General features: G+C 49.2%; 4 protein-coding genes across 4 annotated transcripts; 2 read left to right on the forward strand and 2 right to left on the reverse strand.

Annotated features, from left to right (window-relative positions):
• Positions 1–1,552: 1,552 nt before the first annotated feature.
• BCR38DRAFT_461061 (general substrate transporter) lies at positions 1,553–3,554 on the reverse strand (the record flags this gene model as incomplete). The annotated part of the gene is made up of 5 exons (XM_040862486.1): positions 1,553–1,750; positions 1,820–1,947; positions 2,000–2,024; positions 2,080–3,278; positions 3,350–3,554. The coding sequence occupies 5 exons, from the start codon at positions 3,552–3,554 to the stop codon at positions 1,553–1,555; spliced, it is 1,755 nt and encodes a 584-aa protein (XP_040710900.1).
• A 2,258-nt stretch (positions 3,555–5,812) lies between these two features.
• Positions 5,813–6,731, forward strand: BCR38DRAFT_80151 (uncharacterized protein). The gene has a single exon (XM_040865660.1). It carries the CDS (start codon positions 6,099–6,101, stop codon positions 6,615–6,617), a length of 519 nt encoding a protein of 172 aa, XP_040710901.1. The 5' UTR covers positions 5,813–6,098; the 3' UTR covers positions 6,618–6,731.
• A 450-nt stretch (positions 6,732–7,181) lies between these two features.
• BCR38DRAFT_80158 (uncharacterized protein) lies at positions 7,182–8,443 on the forward strand. The gene is made up of 2 exons (XM_040865661.1): positions 7,182–7,841; positions 7,899–8,443. Exons 1-2 carry the CDS (start codon positions 7,326–7,328, stop codon positions 8,376–8,378), a joined length of 996 nt encoding a protein of 331 aa, XP_040710902.1. The 5' UTR covers positions 7,182–7,325; the 3' UTR covers positions 8,379–8,443.
• A 1,922-nt stretch (positions 8,444–10,365) lies between these two features.
• BCR38DRAFT_448621 (NUDIX hydrolase domain-like protein) lies at positions 10,366–11,171 on the reverse strand. Its single transcript, XM_040861236.1, has 3 exons — positions 10,898–11,171; positions 10,635–10,840; positions 10,366–10,576 (listed from the first exon to the last, which is right to left on the reverse strand). Exons 1-3 carry the CDS (start codon positions 10,986–10,988, stop codon positions 10,442–10,444), a joined length of 432 nt encoding a protein of 143 aa, XP_040710903.1. The 5' UTR covers positions 10,989–11,171; the 3' UTR covers positions 10,366–10,441.
• Between the last annotated feature and the right edge of the window lie 6,265 nt (positions 11,172–17,436).

The following is a 17,436-nucleotide window of genomic DNA, read 5'->3' on the forward strand; positions in this document are numbered from 1 at the left end:
TCAATAGCAATCGATTGGCAAAATCAGAATCGTTAGTTCTACTCGAATCTTGGAAGGTGAGATGATAGGAGCAAAATGCAGACCAGGTTACCATAGCCTGCAACAATGCGGCTAGTGTGGGATCGCACTGGTACTGGCATTCCGGCTACATACAAAGGTGAAGAAGGGAAGTACAGGTGAGGGGGGGCGGGGGGGTCCAAGTCGCACAAAGACACTTAAGTATCTTGCCCGTATCCCACGTGGCCGTAGGCCACCAATCCCACAGGTAGAAGTATATGTAGTGCTTTTGAGATTGAGCGCCACGAATTAGGACTTCCGGCTACCAACGGGGTATTTAAAGCAGCCAATGCAGTACAACATAGAGACACCAACCAAGACAGGATCTACACAGAGTTATCAATAGAGGACTGAATCCCTCAAGATTCAGTTGATGTAAAGCAAATCGACCACTTTGTCTTGACATCGTACGTATAACCTTTTAATTAACATCTTTACACACACTAAGACAGCATCGAATTAGAAAGAAAGCGATATGATTATAGCGTGTTAGGCGCTTTAATCGCAACCCGAATTTAGCATCCGAAGTGCTACCTAGCTCTACAATGTCCCCCGTGCAACTCTATATCTGCTAGTCAAGTCTCCCTGAAATGCTTTTCTCTGTACACTATGTCATAGCACCCGTTCCTAATCCGGACCAGGCCCCTCTATTCCATGAATCAAAAACCAATGTCCAAGTTACAGTTACATACGTAGTAATTTCTACAAGTGCCCATGATGGTCTAGTGGCTGGTATGTGGTTTGTGATGTTGTTATGGAGAAAGCTACAGGAAGCAACCCTTAGAAAACTGATTTAGTCACGAATTTCCAAGAAGGGCAAGATGTAGATGATTGAATATGAGCCAGCGAATCAGGACGGAGGGTCCGTCTTCATGTCGAGTAGAACCCCTGCAATTTGTTATACGGTTGGTTCCGTCAAGCATGTCGTCAACAAGGATCTACGATATGTTGGCCAAGGAGTCTGTCCTACCAGGAATCCCAGAAGTCAGTCGCTCGCTAACAAAGTGTCGTGTATGGATGGACCAGAACAACCCACGTCAGATATTCATCACAACTGAGGCTAACTCCCGTGCCCTGGAAAAACTAACCCCCCTGTTGTTTCTTAAAAAGTATGGTAGAGGAAACAAGCCTATACCTTCTATTGTACCTTCTGTTGTATCAACATACTATATCGTATCGGTATAATTCTAGGATGACAGGGGGAGTCGGAGAACGTCCCAAAGCTCGTGGGGGCCAATTGTTGACCTCTGCAAACAATGCCCTACACTAATCATCCCCGTATGACCCCACACCTGACAAACCTCATGAGCTTTCAAGTATAATACCGGGTTTTCACGTCCTGGGGAAGATGGAGGTTCAAGTGAGTAATTCAATTAATCAAGTGAAGCCTTCAGAACAAGAGCGCTACAATCTTCAACTACTCTAGTCGACTACGTCTCGAACCCATGCCTTAGAGCATGCGCACAATATTTCGCACATGCTTCCATCAACTTATTCAACGCTCAGCAGAGACAGTCTCAGTGTGTTCCCCAATCTTCTCCGTCTGGGCAGCCTGCTTCTCGTCGCCCACATCAGGGTGGCTGCTGCCGCCGTTCATGTCGCGTAGCATAGCTGTCAGTCCGATCTCGAGGTTGATCTCCTCCATGCGCTCGAAGTCGGCTTGAGCGGTGCCCTCTGATCCGAAGATGATATCCTACGGACGGGGTTTTTGTCAGTCTTTTCCTTCGAGGGGTTTCGGATCGGGGATTGCAGCGATGCTTACCATTTCTTCGAGCGTTAGCCGTTTCGTCTCCGGGACGAAAAACCAGATAAATCCCGCACCTATGGTAGTTAGGATGCCGAAGAGAACGTAGGTACCGTAGCCAATGCTTTGGAGCATGTCGGGGGTGACTGGAAATATATTAGCTATCTCGTGTGCCTCGGCGGAAGCAGTGGGCTGTACCTTGGCCGACGATGAAGTTGTTCATCTGAACATGTCTGTTAGCATGACGCTTTCGTAATTGTTCCCATCAGCATCCTTACCCAATTACTTGAGGCACCAATAGACACTCCATAAGGTCGAGAGCTCAGAGGCCAAATTTCAGCAACGATAATCCACGCACATGGACCCCAAGAATATCCGAAGTGAATGACGAAGAGCCAAACCATAACGACCGCCGCCCAGCCAGCAGCTGCCTGCGTGGCCCACTGTGTAGCGTTCTTGGCGACGATGACAGCAATCACAAAATGGCAAGACGCCATGCCAATGGCGCCAATCGTCAAGATGGGCTTGCGGCCCACGCGGTCGATCCAGAGCACGGCGGGAATGGTGAAGACGAACATGACGATGCCGACGACTCCAGTGGCCAATAGGCCGGTCTTGTTATCGTCTAAACCCAGCTGCTTGAAGATCGAGGGAGCGTAGTAAAGCACAGCGTTAATACCGGTCCACTGTTGGAAGAACATGGTGACACTAGCGACGACGACACGCCGGAACATGGCCTTAGTCTTGAACAACGAGCCAATGGCGACGAATTGCAGCTTGAAGACATTCCAGGCCGTCTGCTCGCGGAGATGAGGGAAGTGCTCAGCCACCGACCTCTTCTCGAAGAGAGACTGGGCCTTGATCTCGAGGAACTCTAGTTCCACCAACTCGTGGTCTTGCGGGAGACCTCGGAGATCCGCCAAGTTCTTCCGGGCCTCTGCTTCGCGTCCGTGGTGGACGAGCCATCGTGGCGAAAAGGGCATGAAGATCATGCCGACAAGCAGAATGATGGCGGGAAAGAGTTGAAGACAGATGGGCACGAGCCAGGCCGCGTCGGTCTGCTCGCCGAGGCTCGTGCCCCCGATGAAGTTAGTTCCGTAATCAATCCAGAACGAGATCATGATGCCAAATGTAATCGCGAGCTGCTGCAGACCGACGAGTGCACCTCGGACTTCGGGCGGCGCGACTTCCGAGTTGTAGATGGGCACGATCATGGCTAGACTACCGACGCCCATTCCTGTAATGAATCTACCCGCGAGGATAACGTTGGGGCCGGCACTGATGGCAGTGGCCTGGATAACCACTCCGAGCATGAAGACCGACACGGCGACCAGGACACCGTACTTTCGTGACAGGGCTTCGGCGATGAAACCAGACAAAAGCGTACCAATCCAAGCTCCCAGTTCCAAAATCGCCGTAAGCCAACCCTTCTTGGTCTGACTGGCGTTGTCATCGAACGGATCGTACTCGCCCATGTCTAGGGGGCGGGGCTGGTTAGTGAGGTTCTTGCTCAATCAATAAACGTTGTTGAAGGTGGCGGCGACATACGAGCCTTGAATGCGGGCATGGCCAGCACGCCTGAGAACATGCCCTGGTTGTAACCATACAGGACGCCGCCGATACAAGCAAAAGCGGCAATGGAGAAAACCTTGAAGTTCTTCACCAACGCTCTAGGGCCAGATGCCCCCATGAGTCGTTGACGATGCTTCAACGCTGCATCATAAATGACAGCGCTGGAATCTACCGCGACCATCTTGGGCAAACAAGAGGACTCGAGGTATCGTCAATGAACGTTTGACAACGATAAAAGAGCCCCAAGGGAGCTTCGATGGCAGCTTGACTTAGTAGTATGAAAAGGTAAGACAGAAAGGAGAAGAGTCTTCGAGTAGCCCAGTCCAACACTCTGGCACGACACACTTGCGTTTCAATGGCCGGGAATCAAGGATAAATAGGAACCATCGTTCCACATGGCTCATGAATCGCGACCTATGCAGCTCGAACTGATGAGAACTAGCAAAATAATAAAGCAGACCCAAGACGCATATAGACTGGGGGTGCTATTGGCTGAGGCGTGCAAAGCATTTCAACTCCCGGTAGAGAGGCCGATTTTTGGATGGGTCGTTGGGACCTCATTGCACTTACTGGACCAGGGCCCGGGGTAAATAGGATATCTGGAGCTACCGGAGCACACTCTTCTCAGCCGTGGTACCGGGTGATTGGTAAAACTCGCTCGCGAGCTGATATCGCGGCGTCTTATATTATCTCCCGTTCAAGATTCGTGAGATCCATCTGTGCCGATGGTTTGAAAATGCGGCGGATGCATGATATTTTTATGACGGCACCCTGCCATACCATTCAACTTGGCCAGTGTTGCCGTCTTCCTCGGTACAGTGCAGGCCGCAGCCAAGTGGTAGATGCGGGGAAGTTGGGGCTTCACCATGCGGGGGATGTGGAGTAATTCGCCCAACGTTCTCAGGGGGACTTTGTTAGTAGGGTGAGAACTAACATAGTATTGTGGTGGACGTAACGCAGTCGCTAATAGAGCGAACCTACGTAGCAGCGTATGTATTTAGTCCAGCCATTAGGGCACGGTTTGACATACGGGAGCACTTGTAGAGGTACCGGGGGCTTCGAGCCTACGGCGTATTTAATAATAATAATTCGCCCAACTACAAACCTGGACCGTGGGGAAGAGAGCGTTGTTGGAGCTCTCGCATTTAGCCTGAATTGAGGAGGCTGACGGGGCCACGGGGAACTCCAGGGGCAATTGCGAAATGACTTGGTGGTTGCGTCGCCAGGGTCGCTCACACCGGGCCTTTTGAGGGGACCCGAGAGAGCCAGATAGAGCATCAAGATGTCGGATTAAACGTTGAAAGATTTCTAGCAATGGGGTCATGAGCGGACAGAGTTGCCAAATTGGACCACCTCACCCGTCACCGACCTACGCGCCGTTAATGCTTGAGCTTTGAAAAGCGAGCGAGTAGGCAAAGTAAATCGAAGGACCGAGGATCGTGGATACCGTGAACTTGACCAGGAGTGGCTTGACCTAGGCTAGATGCAAGCCGACATTCGGAACTAAGATCGTCTTAAAGGACTTCTAGCTGGCTGAATCCTATCGGATACTGCAGGAAAAACTGCGGCTCGACTTCGGCTTTTGAACGCTTTTGTCGCCTAAAGGGCATAGGCGAATATTGCACTCATATGACGGGATATATGCAGGGGGCGGGTCGCTTGCTTCGAGGAGGACTTTAACCGTGTTTTCCTGGGCAACAGGTGAGTGAGCCTTTGTGACCCCCAACTGAACGATGACCTCAAGAATCAATCAAGTCCTGTGCTCGGGGTTGCTCCGGTTCGCAGCTTCGTTGCGACCTCAAAAGCTGCTGGCATCAATCGCGCTATCGCTGCCCACTCCCGCGCCCTCCTCGAAGGACGTCAAAAACAGGATGAATAGAGGGTGTGTAACCGCTCATGGACCCATTCTTTGCACGCATCTCAGATGAACCTTATCTGAAGATCCCAGACTCGCGGTTGACGAAACAGGATGATGCCGGGGAAATGACCAAGGGATTGATGCCCGGCGCTTCGGACAATGGCCCGGAATCGAGCCGCCGTGTAAGTGGTGGGTACAATTGACCAATCAGGTGGGATGCGGCGGCTGCGAACATGCTTCAACAACAGAACACATTCCGATCAGCATCAGCATGCAGCTGCACATGATCCACATGTTGTTGTCGGTCATCTAATCTAGCACGCCTGGAATTAACATAAAACATACGGACAGGATTCGAAACGTACCGGCCAACCGTCTCCCGCGGCAAAGCATAGAAGCTGAAGACGAGAATAGGCAAATCCCAATTGGGGGTTTGAATGTCGACCTTTGTCTTGTCGGCAGGAACAAACCCCATTCAGAGTTATATCTCTTGTCAATCAACCACCCACCTCCTATTCCCAAGCTGTTTGCGATTCTGCACTCCTTTGCCTCTGACAAATGGGGCTGGCACGGGTGAAATTGCCAAGAGGCAGCACGTGTTGCTCCCGCCCGCTGTCGTCCAAAAATATCGTCTCTTCAATGCAAGAAATGGAAAGACTAACTCGGAATGGTTTAGTGATGCTCGTCTAACGTGGCAGGTTGGACGTTAGCGTTGCTGTAGACGCGCGCCTCCATCTATTATTTTGGAGTCCATGTCAATTTCAGCCAATCCCACCCCACCGTTTCTCGTCAAAACACCAGCTCATCTCATTTCAACCGTTCAGATACCGCCAACGCCTTCGGAGTTCTCTCTCTGATGGACATCTTATGACGATAGCTCCGCTGCTACTCGTCCGAATCCGGCGAGATGGACAGGCTCTGCGCATTTGCATGAACAGTCTGCCCCTCGAGTCTGTCGGATCGAATGCACTGCATCCTCAGCGCCGTCATGGACCAAACCTCACGGCTTCGCGCTGGCCCAGGCAATCCCATCTTGCATGGTGCGCTAGCTTCCCGCTGAGAGACTGTAGAACGCGACTCGCATCGCATCGTAAGCATCCGCGCGTTGTACCACCCTTCCTGGTTCCTGTCCATCTTTCCTGTTTTCATCTCGGCGAGCCAGGTTTGACTCTCGGCCTCTGTCAAATACATGAATGCCAATACGCAACTGCGCAATCTCTCCGTTCTACTTACGGATATGTCATGGTTTTCCTCAGCACGCAAGTGCGTCTGCGCATGGCCTATACCATGGACCTCTCCTCCCCGCTCGGCGCGCATGAGGAACCCCCACAGACCCTCTCTGTACAGGGCTGGCGGCTACTGATACCTCCTCTCTGCTATTTTTGACCCATCTTCTGGCCCGTCTCTATGTTGTGGTAGCGTTTGGCTATATGCCACCTGGCCCATCTATCTTAGCCGCCCTCCACACCAGGCCACTTTTCCTAACCGCCCAACTTCAGACAGACGCCTTCCCGAGACTCGTCAGCCAATATCAGCAGCCCATGAGCAGTCTGCCCACTCTTTCAGATACACGTCTTGGGTTTCATGACTTTCGCTTGCCTTGACCCCCAGCTGTCAATCTCTATGAATCTCCTCTGAACGAGCCTGGTAGCTCCGTTTCAGATCGAAAGCCCTGGGTCGCACGTTGCACTTCCAGGCCAACAGTCTCTCTTCTTTCGTCTCGGTTGTCGAGATCGGTCTTTTTATAAAGAGAAGCGTCCATTTTGCGACCCGTCTCACTTGGTCCCCTTCCTCTCCTGGACCCATTTACTACAGCATCAACGAACCGTTTCCTTTCGTCTCGTTTCGATATTTCCTCATCTGTTTCCTTTTCCTATTTCCTTGCCCCATTCGTTTCACCATCATTCGTTTGATACGAGAATACTACGTGCCATCTAATCTCCTCCTCTCCTGTCAACCTCCTCCGGGTGAGGTGAACGACGACCGCTCTCGCCCTTCAGACAGCGTGGATATCCCCAATCCTAATCGCCTTCGTTTGGGCCGATACCCTTCAGCTGTTGCAATTCGTCCTATATACTAGCGTTGTCTCCATCCATGAATATGCCGAAACACAATCGCCAGTCGTCGACGCATAATCGATACTCCAACCCGATGCCGGTATCACTCGCCCCTTCGGCACCCATCAATGTCGGATACAACACCCGCCCGCAACTGCCGCTCAACACGGGTTTCTACCCCACCATCCCGTCCTCTTCCCAGGCACAAGCATCCATGCAGCAGCAATCATACGACCCCTACCAGACGGTGGTCCCTCCCCCTATGCCTCATCGACCATCATCTGGCGCATGGTCCCCGCAGGACGACAACAGTCTGCTTCAGGCCAGGCAACAAGGCCTAAATTGGGCCCAGATTCAGAGCAACTACTTCCCGAACAAGACCCCCAATGCCTGCCGCAAGCGCCATGAACGGTTGATGGAGCGGAAAGGGGCTGACGACTGGGACGCACAGAAGCTTGAACGTATCGCCAAGGAGTACATGAGTATGCGCAAGGAGATTTGGCAACCGCTGGCGTCGCGTGTTGGCGAGAAGTGGAGTGTCGTTGAGCAAAAGGTCAGCCACATACATGTCCTAGGTTGACAGCTCCGGGTCACTGACATTTCCATAAAGTGCATGAATAACGGCCTCAAGAACCTCCAATCTGCGGCTCGCTCAGGGGCTCGACGAGACCGTCTAGAGTCCGGACAGCCGCTTTCCCATGGGTATGACGACGACAGCGGCATCTCGGGCATTGGTCTGACTCCAGTAGATGACCTTGACGCCTCATACAGCAGTCCCGAGACGACGACGTCGAGTTCCCACTCGGGCAGCAACTACAGCGGTATCCACCCCATGCAGCTCAACCACCACCAGGCCTACGGCCACAACTACAACACCAGTACGGGTGGCCTCTCCTCGTCCGGCTACAGCTCCTCCGTCTCCTCGACCGCAGCTCAGGCCCAGTACGGCAACATGCAGAGCCACTCACATCATTCTCAAAACGGATCCCCGTACATGGGTCACGGTCAGCGATTACCTAGTGTCGACATGGGTATTGACGCCATCATTAATCGGCCGGCACACCACGGTGGTGCCCCATCGAGCATTTAAGGCGTACATGGCGTTCTTGCATTTTTTTTTCTTGTCTTCATTCCATTCTGATCATGCCGATTTTCCTTGTCATTCTCTACAGGATCATTGCGGCGGAGTGGTAGCAAGTCAGTCTTTCATTCCCTCTCTCTAACGATGCATCTTCTGTTCTTTTCCATCTACAATCAGCATTGGCGTTTCAAGGCGTTGCATAAACATGGGAACATGGGTGGGGTTTTGGGGACAAAAGGGACAGACAAGCGTTTTTGACCGAATGTTGGTCACAGCAGAGATGGACCTCTGCTTTGGGACGAATCCTTTTTTATTTTTCAGTTTTCGGTGGAGAGAAAGAGCGGTGAAAAGTAAATGACAGCGTGCACTCTCTTTATCATGGTATTGAAACCCGGGATGGTGGGCAGACTTGAATGGCATAGCACAGCTGCTGCATCTCCTAATTATAGCACTTTCTGCAATTTTCACTTTAGCTTATGACCTGTCGATGAATGATTTGTATACTAGATCATAGAGATACCACGGTCTGGGTGGTGGATGAGCAGACAGATACTTAGCTTAGCAAACTCCGGTGAGATGAGCATAAGGGCTCTAGAGGAGATCAATCAGAACATTCATTTTTGACTTCAACCACACGAGCAACGTTATGAGGTAGCCTTCATATGATGGGCATGTCGATATTTGGGGATAAGCTTTACTTGATGCTGTTTTGCCAGATACGTGGTAACTCGGTGGTATTTCCAACTGCAACCCAATGACATGCTCATTTGAAACGCCCCTATCCCCGGCCCAAACACAGAGGAAAAAGAAAATAAAACGTCAATTCTCCGCGCGGTTTCGAAGCATGAAAAGATTCTACAAGGAGATGGTGATGCGGAGTGGTGTACCAACAGGTAATCCGCTGAAGTGGACTAAGCCTATAAAGCTCCGACTTAGAGCTCAGCCTTGTGTATCAGAAAGGGCAATTTCCACATTTCTCCATCCCCTATGGTGCTGGATTATATTCAGTTGCAATATTTCCACAGGTTATCTAGGCAGTTAGCGCTGGGTCGTTGAACACCCTTGTAGCTGTCTAAAATTGGTCGCCAAAGCGCACAACCTTCATGAGCGCTGGATTTCAGAAGTGCTTGTTGAGTCCCGTCATCAAAATTAGGAATGGCCATTGGATCGGCAGCAAACGATCAACCGGTTGGTTCCGCTACAGTTTGTTTGCATGGAAACTCAGTGCTTGGACTCTGGACAACTTGTACTTTATACGGTGAGCCGATAGAGCCGAGGACATTGCCTCTCATGCTGCTGTAGGCCATAAGATTGCCAAAACTACAGTTTTCATGGAATGAATACGAATTATGTTCACGGAACCCGTTTACTCTACCCGTGGCCCACTCTTGTGATACAAGATTCTGAAGTGACCCATGGAACTCATTTGTCACGGCACGGAACGTTTTGATCATGTTTGTCTTGAGCAGCAGGCGAGTGCTGGGCTTGGCCTTATTTCCTGAAGACATGGAAACATCCCCTTTCATCCCATAGGGCTGAACCATTGATCAAATGAGTTGCGTGAGAACCCTTATATGGGCTCAAGGACAGTCTCCGCTGCATCTTCAAGATAGACGTTACACACATAACCTCGGATCAACACCTTGCACTTAAACACTTCTCATACGTATTAGTCCCCTCCCAAATAAACCCCCCCCTATCAAGCAACCTATTTACAACAATATGTCCCCACTCCAGACAACAGAAAGAACAAATGATAGTCTCTCCTCAAACCCACTTCGGCATAAATGGCGGCCCGGACTACTTACCCCAGCAGGGCAATAGGTACGACGTCACCTATTGCGTGCCTATGATTGTTACTTGAGGCCGAGTTTGCCTCAGGACCGCTTATGTACAGACGCGTTGGGGATGCGTGGATGGCTGGATTGGTTGGAAGTGTGGCAGGGGTACCGTGGCAACACTGGGGTGACCATGGAATCCTTGTATTGATATAAGAACGGAACGTTGCATTTGTAAAAAGGGGTAGCCTGCTTAACACAGTGTATTTCCCCTCCTCCGCCTCAGAATTGAAGTCAGAACATACCCTCCACGTTGGGATGACTGCACAGCAGATTATACACGGGAAGAAACAAATCCTTCTCCCCCATCTCCATGACATCTCCCCACGACTTCCACTCCCACCCCTCGCACTGACAAACATCTTGCAGCTTCCAACGTCTCGAATCAGCACCTGGCTTAAACCATTCACACAAGCAAACCACGCACCTCAGGCAGCTGCGTCTCATCCTTGCGCTCGCAGAGCACGAAAAACGTGACGTCATGACAATAGCCTCCCTCTAAGATGTCGTTTGTCCAGCTGAAGACTTTCGTCGCGCACACCTCCAGGGCGGTGGATTCCAAGAAAGCACGCTCTGCGCACTCGAAGAAGTCCTCGCCGTGTAAGAGGTACGTGTTGGGGAATTGCCATTTTCCTACGCCCATACTCTGTTACATCTGAATCTGCCCGTAGGCTGGGCGAGATTGCTTACCAGGCTCGATAATGCCTCCTTTTCGATTGCCCATGATGACGCGGTTGGCGTTGTCACGTAAGATGGCGGAAATTCTGACACGTGGTACCATGGTGGTTATTGGTTCGCGACAGACGGCACTTGCGTTGTCGTGCGTAGGAAATGATTCAACATGAATATAGATGCTGTTTGTGCTTGCGAAATAACGCCATGATCACACGTGCCACTGAGATTACCGACTAACCTAGTATGAGGAGCTTGGCGCGTGGATGACTGCAGTCCGCACCAACGCTAGGCAACGCCATACAAACTATGGAGTCGATTTGAAGGCGTAGACCTTAAAATCATGGTATATGACAGTATAATTTGACGGGCTTTAGTAGGTCCGGACTAAAGGTCCAAGCGCGATGGTTAGGGGGAGTCGTAGGCAAACTAGCCTAAATCTGTAGCGCGTACGTACGCTTCAAAGGAAAATTAATAGCGAGATCAGCACGCTATGAGTCAACCCACTATTCCCGCTACTTGGCTGCCCCTAATGTAACCGAAGGACTAATAACTACCTGGTAACCTGATTAAAAAGGTAAAAATACTTCTTTTTATTAAGGGAGAAGTAGTCGGCCACGCCCCTCGCGCTACTAAGCACCTGTAGGTAGAGAAAAAGCGGAAGTGTAGGGCCTGTCACGACCTGGGTTGCATCGCATTGGTATAGACCTCGATTAGGTGCTATCGACGAAGATTCTACTCTAAGGAGCGAAGGAAAGAAGATGACAACTTAGGTTTGAGGGAGCGCGACTAAGTCATCCACGCTTGGCGGGGCTCCTACAAGGTTTATGATTGGCTTCCCATCTGACACTGCCACGGCAGGTGTTCCAGCTGTAAGTCACCTGGTTGTAGTGAGTCTGTCTGCGAGGGTTGACCTTCACAGGGCCTATAGCTAAACTAACGCTCTAACACCAGTTCTGATAGTAGCGATCTGAAAGACAACAAAGGTAAAGAGTCTAAATTAAGTCTTCAATATAATACTATATACGTATGCGTCGTAGCTACTATTACGAAAGCTATTAGTGCTAGAACTGCTAGTCGTGGTCGAATCAGGTCTATAGTTTGGAAGCTAACGGGAAAGTGACTAGACGTTGATGTTTGAGGAAAATCCTCGAGCCCTCCAGCACCGAGAGGATTTGGAGGGGGGCAAGTTTTGTTCTCTGTATTTTATTCCTACTATGAGAAATGGATAGTTGTGCCTAGCCTTCACTGTGGCTGATTATCCATGGTTACAGCTATTCACAAGCTATATGATAAGTAGAAAACAGAGGGGTAAATCCCACTAGTTAGCCGTTATGGGTCGGCCTAAAGGTAATCAAGACCGGTATTCTACTTAATACGCAGGACAATAAGCGGAAGGGGTACTATAATCGCAGCATTAGCAATGTTAAGGATTCTTACTTACTATTATAAATTATTAACTATAGTACCTCTAAATAGGAGAACCATGTCCCCTTATCTTTCCCAAACGAGACGAGTTATCTGGTTGGTCCTCTCGATGGTCCACTCAGCGACCTGAGGAGCTTCCTCTGCACATACAACAGGAACAGGAGCTGCAAGAGCAGCCGCCAGCAGCAAAGCCGCGAGGAACGAGGCGGATAAGACATTTTTGATTCCCTCGATACGTACATCACAATATGCTGACCTAGCAGCTCACGCACGATGGGTAATCATGGCAATGGTACGCCATTTCTGTGACCAGAACTTGCCTGTGGACTGTGAAAGTGTCCAAACGACCAAGTATCCTTTGGATAGCGCTTGCCGAGTGTAACAGGAAGAAATAGTTGACTTGCTAATCGAGCGGGGTGCTGATTTAAATTCCACGCCCATCTAACTATGGAAAGTCCTAGTAGTCCATGTGGCTACCACAGTTGGCAGTGTATCGCTGGTACGCAAACTGCTAACCTAGATTGTAGTGCCTGACCCAATGAGTCTGGCCATTCGCCCTCGAGCACACTGAAATGTTGCACTTGTTGCTAGATCAGGGTTACTCTCATAATATAACCCAGTGGGACACTCTATAAGCACTTCGGAACCTTGCGCGTCTTGTTCTACAAGATGAAAGTCCTAAAGAAGGCCATCCCGAGCAATGCTACCTAGCCGTTGAACCCAAGGACCAACCATCTTCCACCAGTTATTATCGCGACAGTAAAGTTATAGTTCTAGGTTTTTCTCATCGTGTCAAACTAAGAATGCCACGTTCATGCACTTGATGTCGTGGTTGACTTGCAACGTATATCATGCCAGATTCACCTCACTATCCCAGCTATTAGATCATGAATCATGTCACCCTAGGAGATTCAATGTTTAACCTAGATGGGGGAGAAGTGTAACGATACTTCGCAGCCACTATGTTATTCACAGTGATCAATTATCTTGCTCAACAGTATATCGTCATCTTCTATATTACCAGCAGACCGTAGGCTTGTAATCCCGGCACGCGTGTGATCCTCAAATGTGAAACCCTAGGCCTCTATCCACTCGCGCTCATCATCCCAATGGCACCCTTTTCTCGATCCTGGATCCAGTACTCCTCTTCATTGTCTTGTCCATATTCTGACCACCAACACGAATCCTTGGGTTGCTAACGCTCTCATAGCCATTTGGTTATGTCTACTGTGGTTAGTAAGGTCTCGTGTTGGTGGTTTCCCATTTAGTCCGAGGCAATATTTCTTGAACCTATCAGTTTACGCCTTCAGATCGAGACATCACTTCTGCCTTCTCTCATAGGTACCACCCTACTTTCAATGCACCTGCATTACCAAAGTTCAAAACCAGAATCCAGGAGAGCTGCCAGTTACTTTAGCTTGGTGACTTTCACGCCTTCCATCAAGACTTACCACTACTTAACCAAGCTTATCTTATTCCATTTCATCCTACCCATAACACATCCTTAATGCTTCTGAATCACCGTTCATTGTTTTCAAGAAGATTAAAGCAGGCATTCAAACCTCACGAAGAGCCACAATGGCAGTCATAAACTCGGTCAATAGACTCGAAGTGATAGTCCAAGTCAATGGCACCAATTTGAAGGAATATCCAAACCTGGAAGCTACGAACCGTCCGGTCTCCATCGCCGCATCAGGGCAGACCCTGTGACATGCCAGGCCCGTAGTAACCCGCTTGAGCGAGTTAAAAACGGCCACATCGTAAACTACATAGAATCAAAGACTGGGGCCGCCTTCTGCGTTTTGGTCAAGAAGTCGACCAACTACAAGAAAGCGGGCTATCACGTCGCCTTTCAGGTGCAGTTTGATACCGAGAAGCGCACGGCGAAGAGTGTATTGTGGAGACCAACAATGTTCTTGTCCGTGGCGAAGAGGGTAACGGCCACCAGCAGCCGTGGCCAGCATTCGTAGAAGTCTGGCCTTCACAAACTAAGACTTCGTAGGTCGATTCCAGAATTTCGCCGGATAAAGGCTAATTTTTATTTCGCGCAGTGGGCTCAAGCAATGCCAGCCTGACTAGGTAGTTCAGGATAATAAATTGGCTCGGTCGGGAGGGGCTATCAGAGTTTCCCTCTACCATTTGAAAAAGTGGCGATAGAAGATCCCAGAAGGCTAAGAATACACACCGGAGGCTAAGAAGAGCTATATGTGCGAGATGGCTGCGAAAGGACAAGCTCTATCACACCGTGACGAATAAGTTTTCAGAAAGAGCCAACCTATTTCAACAGGCATCACTGGCTAACCAATTCACTACCTGCAGTCTAGACGCGGCGGAGCCTCGCGAAATTCCAGACCCTGGGTACGAAGACGATTCTAAGGATCCAAAGAAACGTCCATTCGCTGTCTACGAGTTCAGCTACAGGTCTGGAGGTATGTGTTTTGTCGCTGATGAGCATACAGAAAGTCTCGTGAAAGAGGGAATTGCCAAGACGACGGATTTCATGGCTCGTCACTAAATGTTAGAGGACAACAAACGTCTTTAGAAAGGAATGCGAGCCCAGTTACCAACATCATGCAGGTCAGGCGTGACTAGGGATGATATACTAGAACATGTATTGATATCCAGGCCTCCTTAGTCCGGAAATACGAGAAATTTGCCGCGGACCATAGAATCAAGCGAGAATTCGAACTCGAAGATTACTCGAGACCGGCCAAGAAGCTGCGAGAGGAGACACAAGATGCGGAGGGGCGGTCCACATAGATCTGACCTCCGACTGAGCCCAGACTTACAAGGCCACGAGATTGGGTGATCAAGGGGTTGAATTTGATGCCCCTCCAGGTTCATCCCTTACAAAATGTGCGCGAAATCCCTTCGCCTAACAAAGAAAAGCGGTCGGTCCATTCCTCGAGCAACTTTATGTTGAGCTCATGGATGCCCTTGACTAGTTCTCCCTTTATTATCAAGCGAGTTGACCCGACCCATATGGTTTGAAATGAGGGTTTCAATCCGGGCAAGGCTCTATCTGCCTGTTTTGCGTTTTCATTTACAGTCACCATAGTTGGCTTTCACGGTTCGCTGGACAAGAAGTCTATGCTATCCGGTTGCTGAAATGCGCCTTTCATTTAGTCCAAAGGTTTCTGGTTAAAGGGTTTTGCATTCAACCTCGATGGCAATACAAATGGCATAACCTCACCTCTCAGTATAAGCTTGCAAGAGTAAGATCAAGTCAAAATTGGTAGTTGTTATGTTGAGTTTAATGCTTACCATGGTTTGGCCTAAAATTGTTATTCTGTCCTTCCAACTTCAAATCTGTATACGAAATCCAAGTTATCTAGGGAGGAAATTCCAGAGCTAGTATTCTGATTTAGGATAGAACCAAGATCAATTTCCTCAGGACATCACTCAGCTATAACTTGAAGCACAATGAACAAAATGGGCGAGATTGGTTCTTGGTTTCTTGCAGGCCACTACTGTTTACATGGCTTGATTAAACATCAACATGATGATGAAGTGCTCAGTAAAAGGTCAGAGCTATGAGGACTGAGTTATATACGACCACAACCTTGGCATATTCCAAAGTGCAGAGCCGCGATATAAACATCAAATGTTCGAGAAGGCTCCACACGCAATAATTCGATTAGGCGCAGCTTACTCATCCTTCATTAGATCCCCCATGACGATGGCTTACTTGATGCCATTACCCTCCGTTTTCGTTGTCTCGCTGGAAGCCACGGGTTCCAGCTTGCTGCTGTGCTTTTCCTCTCAATAGGGAGAAGAATAAGAATAAGGACTCGTGGTGCTGTGCTCGTAGGAACTGGCGTCGGAGATGACAAATTCGGATATACGTAGAACGCCAACACTATTACACGGTTGTTCTAGGTATTGTCAGTCAAGCACAATGATACAATATACACTTTTTCAACACCAATATTCGTATCTGTGGGGCCTGGTGTGCGGTGCCTATGGCATTCTCATAATGTTGCCACGCTCTCTCGTGCCTTCCACGATTTTGTTCTCCATACGAGAGGATTGCGTAAGAGCCACCACAGCTTAAGTCCGCTATTCATTTTGGTATTCTCATCAACACCAGGTTCTAAGATCTGTCAAAATGGGCTTCCCAATCTCAGCATTCCAGTGAAGTGAAGCAGAGGTAATGTTACACAAGGTGATCCTCAACGGCGTCTTCTGTGGACATTTGAAGATTGAGGCGGTGCAGGTCCTTGCTTTGGCTAAACAGTTGAAGTAGTCAAGGCGGCTGGTGTTTCCTAGCCCCAGGTGTCAGTGAAGGTCGACACGAGTTCCAAAGATACTCTGTGCTTGAACAGGAGGCTTATAATGTGCAGTTTCTCGCTTGACTGTGGCCAGAGGTCCCATTCTGATAATTGAGAGGTCGAACTTGACATCTTCAGACTTTCTACCTTGATGAACGGACGCTTGCTCTCTTTCTTGACACGCAACTCGCCTTCACACTTGAACGCCATATCGGAAAGAGATTGAGGTACAACTTGGAGGTACAACTTGGAGGTACAACCTGGAGAGTACAGGAAGGAACGTTGCATGGAATCTTCGAGGGCATTGGGCCGGTCCTTGGCTGTGGTTTGGTCAATTTGTCCTAAAATAATCTGGTTGAGTTGGAGAGTAAGATACCTTGAGGTAGCTGATGAGTGCGCGCTCAATTGCAAGACAATTTTCTAGGACGCTTTTTTGATCGTGTGACGCGTCAAAGATCGTGCTTTCCTCAAACGATTGACAGATAGCCTCGTGTTTGTAAACGCACTCCGCCGTTCATAAATCTACATCCCGTGTTGAAGTTTAACAGAAATTGCTTGGTTGCCTTAAAAATGGACGTAGTCTATTGAAATCACGGATTTATGGACACTTCACCAAATGCGATACTTGACTCCATCTGATGAGACTACACCCTTGATGCTTACCTTTATGTGGCTATTATAGTAGTAATACGGATACGAGTGAAGCGGACTGTTCTAAAAATGACGAATATCCTACCGGGATGGTTTCTTCTCCAATTCGGGTTACAACGGTATTGGTACAGCCATGGGACAAAGAGAATGGACCATATATATTCCGTCAAGAGACTTGACATTCTAGCAACGTTATTATATATATAA

The sequence above is a fragment of the Pseudomassariella vexata genome, assembly GCF_002105095.1.
Source record: "Pseudomassariella vexata strain CBS 129021 chromosome Unknown BCR38scaffold_18, whole genome shotgun sequence".
Classification (NCBI taxonomy): domain Eukaryota; kingdom Fungi; phylum Ascomycota; class Sordariomycetes; order Amphisphaeriales; family Pseudomassariaceae; genus Pseudomassariella; species Pseudomassariella vexata.